The sequence below is a fragment of the Carcharhinus amblyrhynchos genome, chromosome 7 (genome assembly GCF_965287045.1).
Source record: "Carcharhinus amblyrhynchos chromosome 7, sCarAmb.v2.hapA, whole genome shotgun sequence".
Classification (NCBI taxonomy): domain Eukaryota; kingdom Metazoa; phylum Chordata; class Chondrichthyes; order Carcharhiniformes; family Carcharhinidae; genus Carcharhinus; species Carcharhinus amblyrhynchos.
In genome coordinates this window covers 13,638,931-13,655,935 of record NC_137330.1, presented here as the reverse complement: position 1 = coordinate 13,655,935, position 17,005 = coordinate 13,638,931, and the positions used below count along the sequence as shown (strand labels likewise).

The 17,005-nt window shown below is 44.6% G+C and overlaps 1 protein-coding gene across 1 annotated transcript; it reads left to right on the top strand.

The window, feature by feature from the left end:
• The first annotated feature begins 4,517 nt into the window (after positions 1 to 4,517).
• Positions 4,518 to 16,835, top strand: LOC145345352 (uncharacterized). Its single transcript, XM_080193168.1, has 6 exons — positions 4,518 to 4,568; positions 6,088 to 6,141; positions 8,169 to 8,222; positions 13,610 to 13,699; positions 13,829 to 13,873; positions 16,674 to 16,835. The coding sequence occupies exons 1-6, from the start codon at positions 4,518 to 4,520 to the stop codon at positions 16,833 to 16,835; spliced, it is 456 nt and encodes a 151-aa protein (XP_080049294.1).
• Positions 16,836 to 17,005: the final 170 nt, after the last annotated feature.

Below are 17,005 nucleotides of genomic sequence, written 5' to 3'. Positions count from 1 at the left end.
GATAGAATACATTCAAGACAGAGCTCGATGTATTTCTGGATACTAATGACATCCAAGGATGTAGAGATAGTGGGAAAATGGCATAAGGGATCGATGACCAGCCATGATCTGCTTTAATGTCAGGGTAGACTCGATGGGCTGAATAGCCTACTCCTGCTCCTGTTCCTTTTGTTCCTTATCTGCTTTTAGCCTTTTCTAATCCAGTGGAAGTAGTCTCAGCATCTGAAGTTCCTCCTCACAGCATACCCAATCACATTTTTGCCATCATTTAACCCTGAAAAGTGTGAGATGATACATTTTGGCAGGAATAATTTGACAAAGAAGTATTACATAAGAACATAAGAACATAAGAACATAAGAAATAGGAGCAGGAGTAGGCCATCTAGCCCTTCGAGCCTGCCCCGCCATTCAATAAGATCATGGCTGATCTGTCGTGGCTCAGTTCCACTTTCCCGCCCTCTCCCCATAACCCTTAATCCCTTCTCTTATCAAAAACCCATCAACCCGTGTCTTAAAAATATTTAGCGAGGCAGCCTCCACCACTTCAACGGGCAGAGAATTCCAGAGATTCACCACCCTTTGAGTGAAGAAGTTCCTCCTCAACTCCGTTCTAAACCGCCTCCCCTTTATCTTGAGGCTGTGCCCCCTAGTCCTACTGTCTTTTTTGAGCGGGAAGAGTCTCTCCACCTCTATCCTATCCATCCCATTCATCATCTTATACGTCTCAATGAGATCTCCCCTCATTCTTCTAAACTCTAACGAGTACAAGCCTAGTTTATTCAGCCTCTCCTCATAGCTCAATCCCCTCAACTCCGGTATCAGCCTAGTAAACCTCCTCTGCACTCCCTCCAGGGCCAAAATATCCTTGCGCAGGTGCGGCGCCCAAAACTGCACACAGTACTCCAGCTGCGGCCTCACCAATGCCCTATACAGCTGCAGCAAGACCTCCCTACTTTTATATTCAATCCCCCTCGCTATGAAGGCCAGCATCCCATTCGCCTTCCTGACCACCTGCTGCACCTGCAAGCTGGGTTTTTGCGACTCATGCACAAGGACCCCGAGGTCCCTCTGCACCGTCGCCTGCTGCAGTTGGCCTGTATTTATATAACCCAAAATGCCTTTGGCCTTTTTTATACCTTCATCTATCTGCAGACGGCTTCAGAAATAGTATTGTGCGTTGCTGGGAACTGGCCAACTCAGCACTTCCCTTACCTGTGTAAACCCAAAATACATCAACATCTGCTGTGCCAAACACTTCACCTGATCAAACACAAGCTTTTGTTTCTGTGCTGTGTGCAGGAATTCCTTTGTCATTGTATTTGATGAAGTAGCTTGAAGAGGAAGGGAAACAGTTCACTTCCTGCACCTTTGACCCCGTTCATGTTCACTACGCAGTGAAATAAGTTCAGAATCATCTGGGTGAAACAACATCAGGATGAATTGAGTCAGCTACCCCTTCCAAAGTATACGGCTAGAGAAATGCTGACGGGATTCCCCAGTCCTGTCGGCAGCACACCCTCGCTTGCGCATTTCCTGGCAGCGTAGGGTGATGCCAACGGAATTGCCATTGACAGCAGTGGGATGAGAGAATCCCAGCTCTAGCAAACAATGTGCCACCTCCCGCCAGTAGTAAACACAAGGCTAGGAGGCCGGAGAATCTCAGTCAACAAGTCAGAACGGTGGACTACTTTTGATGAGAATGCCTTAATCTTTCTGTGTGTGAAGCGGGTTACAATAGTGCGAAGAGTGCCAACTGTGTGGTTCCCCACCTCAGTGAAGCATGGCACGTGTAATACTAATCACAAATTCCAAATGCAAGGAATGTTAAGCTTCAGCATTGTCTCGCACATTCCCAAACTATTTAGGGAATGGAGTAACACATCACACATGAGCTCACATCAGTGTGGCCACCAGCTAAATTCTCTATATCACTGGCGCTGCAATTTTAGGTCTATTGCTGTGTTATGCGGCCAATAGGTGCCAAACATTTCTCAGTGGACTTGTAGGGAGACGGGGGCTGTGGATGGAGAAACATCAGAGAGAAAATAGTCAACAGGATTGCATTGATGAAGACCTGACCACCTCTGCAACAGTTAATTTGTGTCCCAGGAGAGAGCATTGGCACCAGTTAGGGTGTAATGAGGATCAAAATGAGTTGTCACTTGACTGCGTCATTATAAAAGTTTGTGGGAGGCAATTTCCTGAAATATTTTTAGTGTTAAACTGACCCCTGAGATGCCATACTGGTGTCTTGAGCTACGATACCAACTTAGTCCACCTTTAGTGCAAGACTCAATAAAGGAGGCAGTGTGGTCACGAGGAACATTAATGTGGAGATGCCGGTGTTAGACTAGGGTAAGCACAATAAGGAGTCTCACAACACCAGGTTAAAGCCCAACAGGTTTATTGGAATCACGAGCTTTCAGAGCACTGTTCACCTGATGAAGGAGCAGCACTCCGAAAGCTCGTGATACCAAATAAACCTGGTGTTGTGAGACTTCTTACTCGGAACATTAAGTCTTGGATTGCCAATTCAATTGCCCACTGGCACCCCTAAAAGAGCCTCACGCCATTTTGGTGACTAGTGCATCAATTGCTGACCCTTCCTCACAATAGCCAGCCAAACAAGGATGCATAAGTCATTGTAAAGGATTTTGATCGTGTTTCAATCCCTGTTCAGCTTTCGCTTCTCACTTGCTGCTGGAGATAGACTGCGTTTGAAGAAGGTACGTTTGTAAAACTACATCACAAGATTTTGTGGAGCCCTTTGTCAGGGCTTCACTGTATGTATTCTAGCACCAAGCACCTCAGTAACCTCAGCCTTTGTCACAAAGGAAGGTCTGAGATGTATACTAATCTTCTGACAAGGATTGAAATACAACTTCACACAGTGGGATCAGACAGCAACTGTGGAGAGAAACACAGAGTGACATTTCAGCTTAGCGACCTTTCAACAGAATGATAACCCCCAGGTGAAACCTAACAGAGTGCTGCAAGCCCAGAGGGAAATAGATCAGAGTGAGTGAGGGAGTAGAGATTGAGATGAATTGGGTAACGAGCTAAACAAGTTTAAAGTTTACTTATTAGTGTCACAAGTAGGCTTACATTAACAGTGCGATGAAGTGAGTGTGAAAATCCCCTGGCTACTACACTCCAACTCTGGTTCGGGTACACTGAGGGAGAATTTAGCGTGGCCAACGCACCAAACCAGCATGTCTTTCGTACTGCGGGAAGAAACTGGAGCAGACACAGGGAGAACGCACAGTGACCCAAGCCAGGAATCAAACCCAGGTCCCTGGCACTGTGAGGCAGCAGCGCTAACCGCTGTGCCATCCAAGAAATCCCATTGCAGAGAAGAGCAGTATTTTCTTCAAGGTGAGCAATCCAGGAAGGGAGGCGATTTTTGCAAAAGCAAAACGTGCTGGAAATCTGAAATAAAAACAGACACCGCGAAGGCTCAGCTAATTCAGGTCTGACTTGGTACTTGGATGTTTAAATAGGTGATTCTCAGACTCATCAAGCTATGCTTATTCCCTCTAGGGGCCTAAAGGAGACAAAGGACTACAAGGATTCCCTGGCTTAAAGGTAAAGGGAAACTGTGAAGCTGTCTATTTTCTGTCGTGTTGCTTATTACTATTTTACCATGGTTAGATAATGATTATTGTAACTTAATTGTTTTTCCAAGGGTGAAATGGGAGAGACGGGGATACCAGGACTGAATGGAAGACCCGGCTTAGAGGTATTTATATTCTGCTTGTTTGTGACTGTGAAGTTAGCCGGGATTTTCGGATCCTGCCAGCAGCGGGCATCGTTGCCGGGGTTCTCCAAATGTTCCCATTCCGCCAGTGTCGTGGCTGGAGTGTTTGATTCTGTGTTACATTGCAGTTCAATGTAGCAGTTCATCGACAAATCCCATTGTACACCTGGTTCACATTTTCCCAACAAGAATGTCACTGCGTTTGCATTGTGGCCATCAATTCTTGGCAGGAAGTGAAAGATCAGCCTTGTACAACTGGGGGATTGGGGAAATCTATTTCAAATCACAAACCTGATGCATTTAACTGGCTGAAAAGAGTTCCCAATTCACAGCATGGACTCAGGCCATTTGGCCCCACTGTTCTATGGCCCACATTGACCTCCTCACACCCCCCAATACAACACACCCCATAAATAATATCTTTCTATTCCTTTCTCCCCTCATGTGATTGACCAGCTTCCTCTTAAATGCTCTCATGCTGATATTGTGCAAGGCAGAACTTAGTTACAGTACAAATTTTTGCTCCATTATTGGTACCCTTTCTATTCACCTTGTGGGAGTAAGTGCCACATTCTCACCACTTTCTGGGTGAAGTCATCTCTCTCTTGCGTTGTGGATGAATTCCTTTATCTGGTAGTCAATTAGTCCTCCAGTGACTACCCTGCAGACGTCATAAGCTGATGAAGCTATCACTGGTCTGCTCACTGCTGATTGGAGCTTGGTTATCATGTGACTTGTGAAGTATCCAACTATTCTGCACATGGAGGAGACCAAGAGAACATTGCTGATTCGTTTAGGATTCTGGTTGATGGTAATGTATTCTTGCTAAAGTCAACACACAAATGATCATAAGACAGGTGCAGAAAGGAAAATCCAGTCAGCTTTCGCTCTCAGTGGGCCTTGTGAAAAAATATAATAGTCCCTCTATCAGAACAGGAGGAGGCCATTAACCTCCTTGAACCTGTTCAGTTAGCCATATCGTAAGATTGCAGCTGATCTCCTTTGCATTCAACCGTTCCAGAGCTTTGGGCTCCACTACCTGACAAACTAGCAGTGCAGTAACGTAACAGTTATGTTACTGGACTAGTAATCCAGAGAAGGTGGGCTCGGATCCCAGCATGGCAGTTTAGCGATCAGAATAAGGTTGAAAAAAATCTGGAAATGAAAATTGTTTTAAAAGTACAGCTGGATCACTAAATCCCTTAGGAAAGAGAATCTGCCATTGTGACCCAGTCTCATGTGTATGTGACTCCAGTCCCACACTAATGTGGTTGACAGATTGCCCTCAGAGGGCAAGTGAGTGATATCAAATGTAGGATAACTGGAGATCGGCAATAATGGCAGCCTTGTGAGCAATGCTGTCATGCTGATATTATGCAAGGCAAAACTTGGTTACAATATGAATCTTTGCCTCATTATTAGTGTTTAGCTGTGCCCTTTTTACTCCATTTCATGCCTTTTCCAAAATTCACTTTCAAACATCCCATCTCAAGACTGACCTTTGACAATGTGGTCCTTCGATGCTGAAGATTAGCTCAAGAGCAGCAGTGTGTACCATCTACAAGATGCACTGCAGCAATTCACCAAAGATCCTTAGACAGCACCTTCCAAGCCCATAACCACTTCCATCTAGAAGGACAGGGGCAGCAGATACATGGGAACACCACCACCTGCAAGCTCCCCTCCAAGCCACTCACCATCCTGACTTGGGAATATATCGCCGTTCCTTCACTGGCGCTGGGTCAAAATCCTGGAATTCCCTCCCTAATGACATTGTGGGTCAACCCACAGCACATGGACTGCAGCGATTCAAGAAGGCAGCTCATCACCACCTTCTCAAGGGCAGCTAGGGATGGGCAATAAATGCTGGCTAACCAGCAATGCCCATGTCCCATGAATGAATTTAAAAAAAGCCTTCTAAGTGTTTTTAGCCTTGCCTCGAGTGTGAGTCTCAGTGACTGCTCACAATATCTACACAAGATACAAACTTGAATTCCCTCATGAACCTTGATAATCTGTAGGTTATAGGATGCTTTGGCTGTTGTGGTCGAGAATCTATCCTGATGAAAGATTCACTCTCTATCACAATGGCAAAGAACACTGAGGCTTGCTCTATCTAAGAAATGTGGAAATTCAAACCTAGCCTCAATAATCCAAGCATAACGTTAGCCAGCGTGTATATTATAGATCAAAAATTGTAGGCAGGCTAGCAGAGGGCAGGCTTCAAGTTGGATGGTTGCTCTCTCATTGACAGAGCTTTAATATTTCACAGGGTCCCTTCCTTTAGCAAGGTTTTGTGTGCTATGGGTTGAATATCATCTGTTTTGCAGGGTCGACCAGGATTGCCAGGTCCCGTAGGTCCCAAAGGATTAAAAGGCGAAATAGTAAGTACGCTTCGAACATGTTAAAGTTGGTTTTGAACACAGGGATGCATTGTTGTTTCTGTGCTGGCCGCACCCCAACACTGATTCCTCACCACTTCTGGGTAGATGGAAGAAACAGAACAGGCAAAATGGCCCAATCACAGCTTACAAAAGAAGTTGACAATAGCTTTAGATCCAAAGAGGAATCGTGCAAAGTTGCTCGAAAAGGTAGCAAGCCTGAGGATTAGGAGCAGTTTAGAATACAGCAAATGAGGGCCAAAAGATTGACTAAGGGGTGAAATATAGGGTGACTAGTGGGATACCACAGGGATCAGTGGCAGGGAGGCGATCAGGAGAACTTCAATAAATATTCCACACCTTAGCATCTTATTACTTAACCATAGAATCCCAACAGTGCAGAAGGAGGCCATTCAACCCATCAAGTCTGCACTGGCTCTCCTCCAGAAGAGTAACTTACCCCTGCCCACACCCCTGACCTATCCTCACCCTGTAACCATGTGCATTTACCATGGTCAATCCACCTAACCCGCACATCTTTGGAGTGTGGGAGGAAAGCAGAGCACCCAGGGGAAAGCCATGCAGTCATTGGAAGAATGTGCAAACTCCACACAGTCACCCAAGGCCAGAATTGAACCTAAATCCCTGGCACTATGAGGCAGCAGTGTTAACCACTGTGCCACCGTGCTGTCCCTGTAAGACCTATTTGAACCACTGATGTCTCGAATATAGGATACTTAGATCTTCAGGGTAGGTCACTCAATCAGCAAATAAACCTCTTCATCCAGTTTCTCTTTGATAGTTTTTTTTAGTGCTCTGCATGTTCAAATTCTATACTGAACACGTAGGAATTGTATTCAAATTTCTGTCATTTCATATTAATACAATGAGGCTGGATTTAAACACATGGGTTTTTTTTAATATTTCTGGTCAATTTGTCACTGGACTATCCACACAGATACTGTGGCTACAAAAAGAGGTCAAAGGTCGGAAATTCTACACTGAGTAACTCGCCTCTTGACTCCCCAAAGCTTGTCCACCGTCTATAGTCCGGAGCGTGATGGAATACTCTCTACTTGCCCAGATGAGTGCAGCTCAACAACTGAAGAAGGTTGACACCATCCAGGGCAAAGCTGCCCCACTTAATTGCTATCCATTTCACAAACATTCAATCCCTCCATCACCAATGCACGGTGGCAGCAGCAGCGTGTACCACCTACAAGAGATGCTGCAGGAACTCATCAAGGTTCCTAAGGCAGCACCTTCCAAATCCACAACCACTACCATCTAGAAGAACAGTAAGAAGTCTCACAACACCAGTTTAAAGTCCAACAGGTAAATTTGGAATCATGAGCTTTCGGAGCACTGCTCCTTCATCAGGTGAGCAGCGCTCCAAAAGTTCGTGATTCCAAATAAACCTGTTGGACTTTAACTTGGTGTTGTGAGACATTTTACGGTACCCATCCCTGTCCAACGCTGGCATCTCCATCTAGAAGGACAGGGGCAGCAGATATCTGGGAATGCCACCATCTGGAGATTCTTCTCCAAGTCACTCAACACCTTGACTTGGAAATATATCAGCATTCCTTCACTGACGCTGAGTCAAAATCCTGGAATTCCCTCACTAACAGCAGTATGGGTGTACATACACCACATGGACTGCAGCAGTTCAAGAAGGCAGCTCACCACCACCTTCTCAAGGGCAACCAGGGATAAGACAATAAATGCTGATCTATCCAACAAAGCCCAAATCCCATAAATAAGTTTTTTTTAAAAATGATACTCAGAGTCAACCTGTTCTGAAAAAGCATTTGTTCAAAAATATATCAGTATACTCTTTGTGAAACTTCACTGTACACTCATCTAAGCTGGAACCTGAACGTGTCGGCTTTGTAATTATCACGACAGCTCTTCCCCAGTGGAGCTTGCAGAGCTTAACAGATACTGTGGATTTATCATAGTGTGTTGTCACTTGCTGATTGTGATCAAATAATGATTTATGATTATTTCTTTTCTCTCTCGTTTCTCAGGGATTGACAGGAGAACCTGGCAAGCCAGGAAGACAGGGTGAAAAGGGTGACAAGGTTTTATCTCATTTCCTTCGATCGTTACATTTAGAAATATTGAGTGTTGGAGGGGGTTTTATTGTAACTCTGATGTGCAAAAGCTGATACAATTGTCAATTGAGCACTTGTTTTACATCTTGTATCATTTTTCTTGAGGGCGGTTAAAAAAAAAGTGGAAGTCCACTGGGAAAGATCAGGGGAATGGGATTAATTACGTCTTTCTTTAAAAAGCAAAGACAAAGACACAAAGCGGGCCACAAATCCTGCTGATCTGTAGCATTCTGTGATTAAATGAAAATTGGGTGAATTGTAAAACAGATCCTGAATTGAAATTTGTGCCGTGGTCAGCCCTATTGTTCTTCAGTCAGTGCCGGTCCGAGATCTTGTCCCTGAGTCAGTGCCGGTCCGAGATCTTGTCCCTGAGTCAGTGCCGGTCCGAGATCTTGTCCCTGAGTCAGTGCCGGTCCGAGATCTTGTCCCTGAGTCAGTGCCGGTCCGAGATCTTGTCCCTGAGTCAGTGCCGGTCCGAGATCTTGTCCCTGAGTCAGTGCCGGTCCGAGATCTTGTCCCTGAGTCAGTGCCGGTCTGAGATATCAGCAGGAAACCCAGGTCGACACTCCAATGCGTACCGTGGGAGGAAGCACTGTCACAGGTGCCCTCTTTCAGGTGAGACGTTCAACCAAGGAAGACCTGTGTCTGCTCTCAGGTGGATGTAAAATATCCCATGGCATTTGTTATAGGTGAAGAAAGGGAGGCAGGGGGATAGGGGGAGAGGGTTGGTGGGCGGGGGGGCATGGGGAGGTGTGGCGAGGTGCAGGGATTCATTCCTGATGTCCTGGTCCACATTTATTCCTTGCTCGTCATCACAAAAACAAGAGACATTATCTGGGCATTGCCACAAGAACAAGAGAGATTACCTGGGCATTGCCACACCACTTGGCCACTGCATTCCCCATATTACAACAGTGACTACACTTCAGAAGCACTGTGTGCAGAATAAAGACCTGTCACCTGTAGGGTTAATGTAGGACTGAGTACAGTACCATCCACACACTGATATAAGACAGTACATGACATGCACCTAGGGTCAGCTTAGTGTTGGACATATGCACAAGTAAGCATGGAGAGAACTCCAAATTTGAACCCTGGCCAAAAAGGGACAGTCACCACAAATCACCACATATATGTATATGCGTAGTTAACAAATACGCACAGTTAATGTATTTAAGACTTCATTAAGATCCACTGAATGATACTCAACACCCTGCAATTGAGACAAGGTAGTGAAAGGTGATATATGAATGCAATCTGTCTTTCTTTCTTACTGTCACCTGTTTTTGATCTGATAAAAAATGTTTAAATTGCCTTGAATTCTTTAATGATTCCCCCTGCTTCATTACACATCATGATGCTGAGGAAATGTCACAAAATCTCCTATTGCTTCCTGCATCATTTGCAAAAGAACAACCATCATTTTGAAAAACGCAATTAATTATAAAGAATTGTTGTCTGGTTATTGTTCGACAGTTTACCAGTTAGTGAATAGTGGGGGATGAAACCAGAGAAAATTGCAGGTGGAACAGTATTGGAATAGTACTGTCATTACCTTCATATCCGGGCCATGAATCTTCAGGCAAGACAGAGGAGGAGTGAAAGAGGAGGAGGCAATTGCGTTAGTAAAAGGGTCAGTTACTGCAGTAAGGAGAGATGATATCTTGGAGCAGGCATCAAATTAAGCTTTGTGAGTAGAGTTTAGAAGTACAAAAAGGGCAGCCACGTTGTTAAGTGTTCATTATAGACCCCCAGATAGTCAGAGGGATATTGAGGAGCAAATACGTGCACAACTTATGGAGGTGTGTAAAAACAATAACCGTAGGGTTATTATATTCGGGGTTTTAACTTTAAATGGGATATGCATAGTGTTCAGGGCTTGGAAGCAGTGAACTTCTTGAAATGTATACAGGAGAACTTTTTAGTGTGGAGGGTCAAACAAGGAAGGAACTGTGCTGGACCTAATTTTGGGGAATGATAGGTGGTTGTTATGGTGGTGGGGGAGCATTTTAGTGATAGCAATCACAACATGGTACAATTTAAGCCTGTTATGGACATGGAGATAGACAAGCTGCAAAAAAAAAAGTTTTGGATTGGAGGAGAGTGTATTCTGGAAAATAAGACTGGACCTGGCCAAGGTAGACTGGGAACAGCTATTAATGGGAAAATCTACAGAAGAGTAGTAGGGTGCATTCAAAAAGGAAACGCTGAGGGTGCAAGCCCAGCATGTTCCCTCCAGGGCGATAGGTGGAAATAACAAGCCCAGAGAACCATAGATGACCAGGGATATTCAGGATACAATGAGAAGGAAAAGAAAGGCTTTTATAAAGTACAAGCGGAGCAAATCAGTGGAGACATTAGTGAGGTATAGAAAGTGCAGGATGGAGCTTGAGAAAGCAATTAGGAAAACAACAAGGGGATAGGAGAAAGCTCTCACTTATAAAAGAAAGGAAAATCCTAAGATATTCTATAAGTATATGAATGGAAAGAAGATAACTAGGGAAAGAGTAGGGCCCATTAGGGACCAAGGGTGCAATCTGTGAGTGGAGCCAGTGGGCATTGGTAGAGTTTTATACTTGTCATTTATATAAATCACATAGTTGACCATGTGGCGGGTAGGATTAGTAAGTTTGCGGATGGCACAAATATCGTCTGGGTGGTTAACAGTGAGGCAGAGTGTTTTGGACTACAAGAAGATATAAATAGAATTGTCAGACAGGCAGATAAGTGGCAGATGGAATTTAACACGGAAAAGTATGATGTGATACACTTTGAGTACTTCCTTGTCAAATTACTTCCAATGAATAGTAGGACACCAGGAAGTTCTTTGGAACAAAGGGACCTTGGTGTGTTTGTCCACATATCTCTGAAGACGGAAGGGGATGTTGGTAGGGTGGTGGAAAAGGCACATGGGACATTTGCCTTCATCAATCGAGGCATGGATTACAAAAACAGGGAAGTCATGTTAAAGTTGCATAGAACTTTGGTGAGGCCACAGCCGTGTGCAATTCTGGTCACCGCATTACAGGAAGGATGTGATTGCAATGGACGGGGTGCGGAGGAGATTCACCGGGATGCTGCCTGGGATGCTGCATTTAAGTTATGAAGAGAGCTTGCATAGGCTTCTTGTTTTCTTTGGAGCAGAGAAGACTGAGAACATAAGAACATAAGAAATAGGAGCAGGAGTAGGCCATCTAGCCTTTCGAGCCTGCCCCACCATTCAATAAGATCATGGCTGATCTGTCGTGACTCAGTTCCACATTCCCGCCCTCTCCCCATAACCTTTAATCCCCTCTCTTATCAGAAACCCATCAACCCGCGTCTTACAAATATTTAGCGAGGTAGCCTCCACCACTTCAACGGGCAGAGAATTCCAGAGATTCACCACCCTTTGAGTGAAGAAGTTCCTCCTCAACTCCGTTTTAAACCGCCCCCCCTTTATCTTGAGGCTGTGCCCCCTAGTCCTATTATCCTTTCTGAGCGGGAAGAGTCTTTCCACCTCTATCCTATCCATCCCATTCATCAGCTTATACGTCTCAATGAGATCTCCCCTCATTCTTCTAAACTCTAACGAGTACAAGCCTAGTTTATTCAGCCTCTCCTCATAGCTCAACCCCCTCAACTCCGGCATCAGCCTAGTAAACCTCCTCTGCACTCCCTCCAAGGCCAAAATATCCTTGCGTAAGTACGGCGCCCAAAACTGCACACACTACTCCAGCTGAGGGGCGACTTGATGAAGGTGTACAAGACTATGAGGGACAGAGTGGATAAGTGGCAGTTGTCCGCCTTAGTTGAAGGGTCAGTCACGAGGGGGCATAGGTTGAAGGTGAGGGACGGGAGGTTCAGGGAAGATGTGAGGAAAAACTTTTTTGCCCGGAGGGTGGTGATGGTCCCGAGTGCGCTGCCTGGGAAGGTGGTAGGAGCAGGTTGCCTCACATCCTTTAAAAATTATTTGGATGAGCACTTGGCACATCGTAACATTCAGGGCTACGGGCCAAGTTCAGGTAGATGGGATTAGGCGGGAATCCAGGTGTTTCTAATATGTTTGGGCAAACTTGATGGGCCAAAGGGTCTCTTCTGCACCATGTGATTCTATGATTCTACCTTGAGTGAGATCAATATTACTCTTTCAGACCGTGACAGTGCATTAATAAGAAAAATGGAAAGTACTGGAAAAGCTCAACAGGTCTGGCACTATCTGTGGGGAGAGAAACAGTCGTGTTTCCAATCTAGTATTACTCTTCTTCAGAGCTGACAATGCATTCCAGACAGAATCAGTGGTGCTATTTAATTAGCTTCAAACTGACACAGCCGTTCTCCAGTCTAGAACTTGAGAATTGGGCTGGCGCTTCTGTTCAGCACGTGAGGATATACTGCTTTGCAGGAGGTACCTTTCAGAATAAATATTGAGCAGAATCTCACTAATTAATGTTTACTTAAGGGCCACTTCCTGACCAGCCTCAAACTTGAGAGCAGCAAGGGGAATTTCGGGGACAGAGGGCTACATTAATTCCTCAACCAACGCTGCCAAAACAAATGATGATTTATCATATTTGTTGCGTTTTGGGGATCTTGCTGTGCATATATTGGCAGCTGAGTTTCATAGTATGTCAAAAGCTATTGACAAAATTCTTCAAATGCAAAGTACTTTGGGCCTGAGGATGTGAAGGAACTATATAAATGTTAGCTCTTTCTTCCCAATGATAAATATTATGGTTAATTAGACACTCCGTCACTGAGCTCAAGAGAAAAACCCTCCCTTGTGATCTTTTGCTGACAAAAGATGATTGTTCAGCTCATTACTCCGCCCTCATGGTTCAGAGGCTTTGTCAAGGACTGATCTTTTTGTCCTGTCAGTAATCACTCTTTCCAAGCTCCTGGCTCTTTTCCTGTTGAATTTGATGTTTTTTTATTGGTACCTTTTGGCACTTTAATTCGAATTAAAAAAGCCAATTCAAATTAAGACCAATCCTGGACCCCACATGAGGGACAAACCAGATCCAAGCTGACAAGATAAGATGCATCCTATCTTGGGTTCAATCAAACAAGATCCAAACTGATAGGTGAGGCATTGCACCCCCTCCTTGGCTTGAGCTAACTTTTCATCTTAGCCAAGAAAAGTTGCCTCATTGGCTAACCTGATCTCTTACTCTACCCTAGCTTAGGCAAACCACCAGTGCAGGTGTCAGCACATCTCCAGTGCAATGGGTTAGCCTCGTTCCCCTGCCTGATCATCATTTCATCCCTCAGTTTCCTGGCCAACCATATTGCAGTAGGCAATGGCCAACCATTTTGATGGTGTAAGCACAAAAATCTGTATTGTGTTAATCAATGCAAGATTCTGTGCCCTGCAGGGAGACTCGGGGGGTGCTCTTGGACGACCCGGAGAGAAAGGAGAGAAAGGTGACCCCGGACTTCCAGGGACAGGACTCGTTGGAAAAGAGGTTTGTGTCATTTTGGACGATGTGCGGGTTTAAAAGAAAGAAATGATCTGAAATATGTGCATTCTCATCAATGAATTGTATTCTATCATTATTCTTTTTCTTTAATTGTTGGCTTCTTATTACAATTAGGGGCCGGTTGGTCCACCTGGAACACGAGGATCGCGGGGGCCTAAGGTACAATAAACAGACTTGTCAACAAAATTGATACAGTCAATCTGTGGTCATGCGAAGCTTCAGTAAGCAATGGTAGAGAATCTCCATGTGATGTCAATACTTTCCACCTTCGAGTTGCTGTAATGAGTGTCATCAGAATCTTGACCATGCAGGAGGTCATTCAGTCCATCGAGTCCACATTGACTACAATCCCACTCTCCCACCCTCCCCGCATTGTGCAAAAGCAAAAGCAAATGTATAGGCAGTGTACATTTGCTATGTACATCTAAGGAAAAAGGCAACATTCAAAATGTGACGTGTTTTAAGATTCCAGCAATAATCGCAGAATCCCTACAGTGCAGAATGAGGCCATTTGGCCCATCGAGCCTGCACCAACAAGAACCCTACATCGGCCCCATCCCCGTAACCCCACATATTTACCCCGCCAGTTCCCCTGACACTAAGGGGCAACTTATCAAGGCCAATCCATATAGCCCGCACATCTTTGGAATGTGGGAGGAAACTGGAGCACCTGGAGGAAACCTACACAGACACAGGGAGAATGTGCAAACTCTATACAAATAGTTACCCAAGGCTGGAATCGAACCCGGGCCCCTGGCAATGTGAGGCAGCAGTGCTAACCACTGTGCCACCGTGCCACCCTACCCTATCCGAGAGGAAGGAAGCAGAAATAAAAGGAGAGTTCATCAACGGGCCCCATTTTATGCACAGCTCGCTCCAAAAGAGGACATTCCTAGTATGTACTTACAGCCAAAGGGGAGATATTTAGCTCAAGGATGAGAAATCAGGGATGGGCAGTAAATTCTGGCCAGCCAGCGATGCCCACACACCATGAATGAACAAAATAAATAGCGAGGCATGAATCAAAACACTGGGGGAAAGAGTATGATTGAAAAGAAACCAGTATTATAAAAATAATTCGACCAAGAAAGGCAGATTGATTTTGAAAAAGACCTTTTGGAAGCTGGATCCTCATCCTTCCACCAATGATATGCCTCCTGCCCTCTCTTCAAATCAACTTCTCCCATCATCAGAGGAAGGGTGAATCTCCTGAGGAGAATCTGAAACAGAATCTGCCCAGCAAGTTTAGTTATTGATAAGCTGATCTGATTATTGCCTCCCATGCGTGCATCTATAGATAAGAGTAGATTTATTGAAAAATCATCATGGCTACAGCTGTCAAATTGTGATCATGATTGCAATTAAAGTAAAACAAAGTAATCATATTTCACGAGGTAGATACAGAAAATCGTTGAGATAAAAATCAAGTATCGAATAATGAAATGATTGCACAATTATGATCATTCCAACTTGCAAATCATTGCAACACATTGCAAATTTGCAATTTCACAATGCAAACTCATTAAGGTTCCTTAGGCACGACTTCCCAACTCATGATGACTACCATCGAGAAGGGCAAGGGCAGCAGATATCTGGGAACACTGCCACCTGGAGGTTCCAGTCCAAGCCACTCACCATCTTGATTTGGAAATATATTGCCCCACCCCGCCCCACACCTCCTCCCCACCCCCTTCACTATTGCTGAGTCAAAATCCTGGAACTGCCTCCCGAACAGAGCTGTGGATGTATCTACACCACGTGGACTGGAGCAGTTCAAGAAGACAGCTCACCACCAACCTCAAGGGCAGCTAGGGATGGGCAATAAGTGCTGAGCTCGACAGCAATTACCACATCCCACGAATTAATTTTAAAAATGTATATCTCTTTATTCTGTAAAATTGAAATGAAAGGTCTCCTGCATGTCACATTTTGCGCCAAAGCTCATAGATCATTGACAGGCTGAGTTCCTTAGATTCTCAATGTAAATGAAAAAGAGAGAGAGAGACTCAGAACATTGACAACCCTTGGACAGATAAAAGATAATGGTTGGAGTGCAAGTCTTTTCAGGTTATCAAATCTTTACAGATGCAGGAAATGCGAGAAGGATAATGACAAGTTAAAGAGGTGTGAATTGTCTCAAGCCAGCACAGTTAGTAGGATTTTGCAAGCCCAGACCATTTGCGCTGCCTCCAATCTCACTGTCTGTACCTGTAAAGACTCACACTCCAACCATTATCATAGATGAATCATAGAATCACAGAACCCTACAGTGCAGAAAGAGGTCCTTCAGCCCACCGAGTCTGCATCAACCACAGTCCCACCTAGGCCCTACCCCCATGTCCCTACATATTTTATCTGCTAATCCCTCTAACCTAAGCATTTTAGGATACCAAGGGGCAACTATACAATGGCCAATCAACCTACCCCACACATCTTTGGACTCTTATCTTGCAATTGTGTCTTTATCTATACATGCCATTATTGTGAACCGACCTCTCCTGAGGAAGGAGCAGCGCTCCGAAAGCTCGTTATTCCAAAATAAACCTATTGGGCATTAACCCGGTTTTGTGAGACTTCTTACTGAGCCAATAATTGCAGCCCTTATATTAAATATGTCAGCTGCCTGTGAGTTTGGATAAAACACATCTTCAATTGTCCCTTAAGTGGTATTCAATATCATAATCTCTGTTTAGAAACTTAGTCTATTCATTTAGTCATTACTTGATTGAATTACTGTGGTTAAGATTTATGTGTACACAAAGACTTGATACAAGAATTGCTTAATCCTCAATGGATACATTGCTTGCATGTGAAGTTTGAGAAGGTATGCTAATCAGTACATTTAAGTTGCCTCTGGTAAACGATTGATATTCACTCCATTTAACTTCCCAAATGTGCAGCCACTAAAAATAACACTTCCTAATGTTTGCTCAGTGATAAAACTCGGATATCTTTTCAGGGTGAGCGTGGATTACCTGGTCTTCAAGGTCCACAAGGTGAGAAGGGACCACCTGGAGTTGGCCGCCTTGGCCCCCCAGTGAGTATAAAAAATATCCAGCAGAACCCTCAGCATTTGACTTTCTTTGTTGCCATTACCTTGAGACCACCTCCTAGCCCCTAAGGCTCTCCATCAAGATAAAACCATTTCAGAGAATTATAGATTCCCTGCAGTGCGGAAGGAGGCTATTTGGCCCATCAAGACTGCACCACCAACAATCCCACCCAGGCCCTACCCCATGTATTTACCCTGCGAGTTCCCCTGACATTCAGGGGAAATTGAGCATGGCCAAT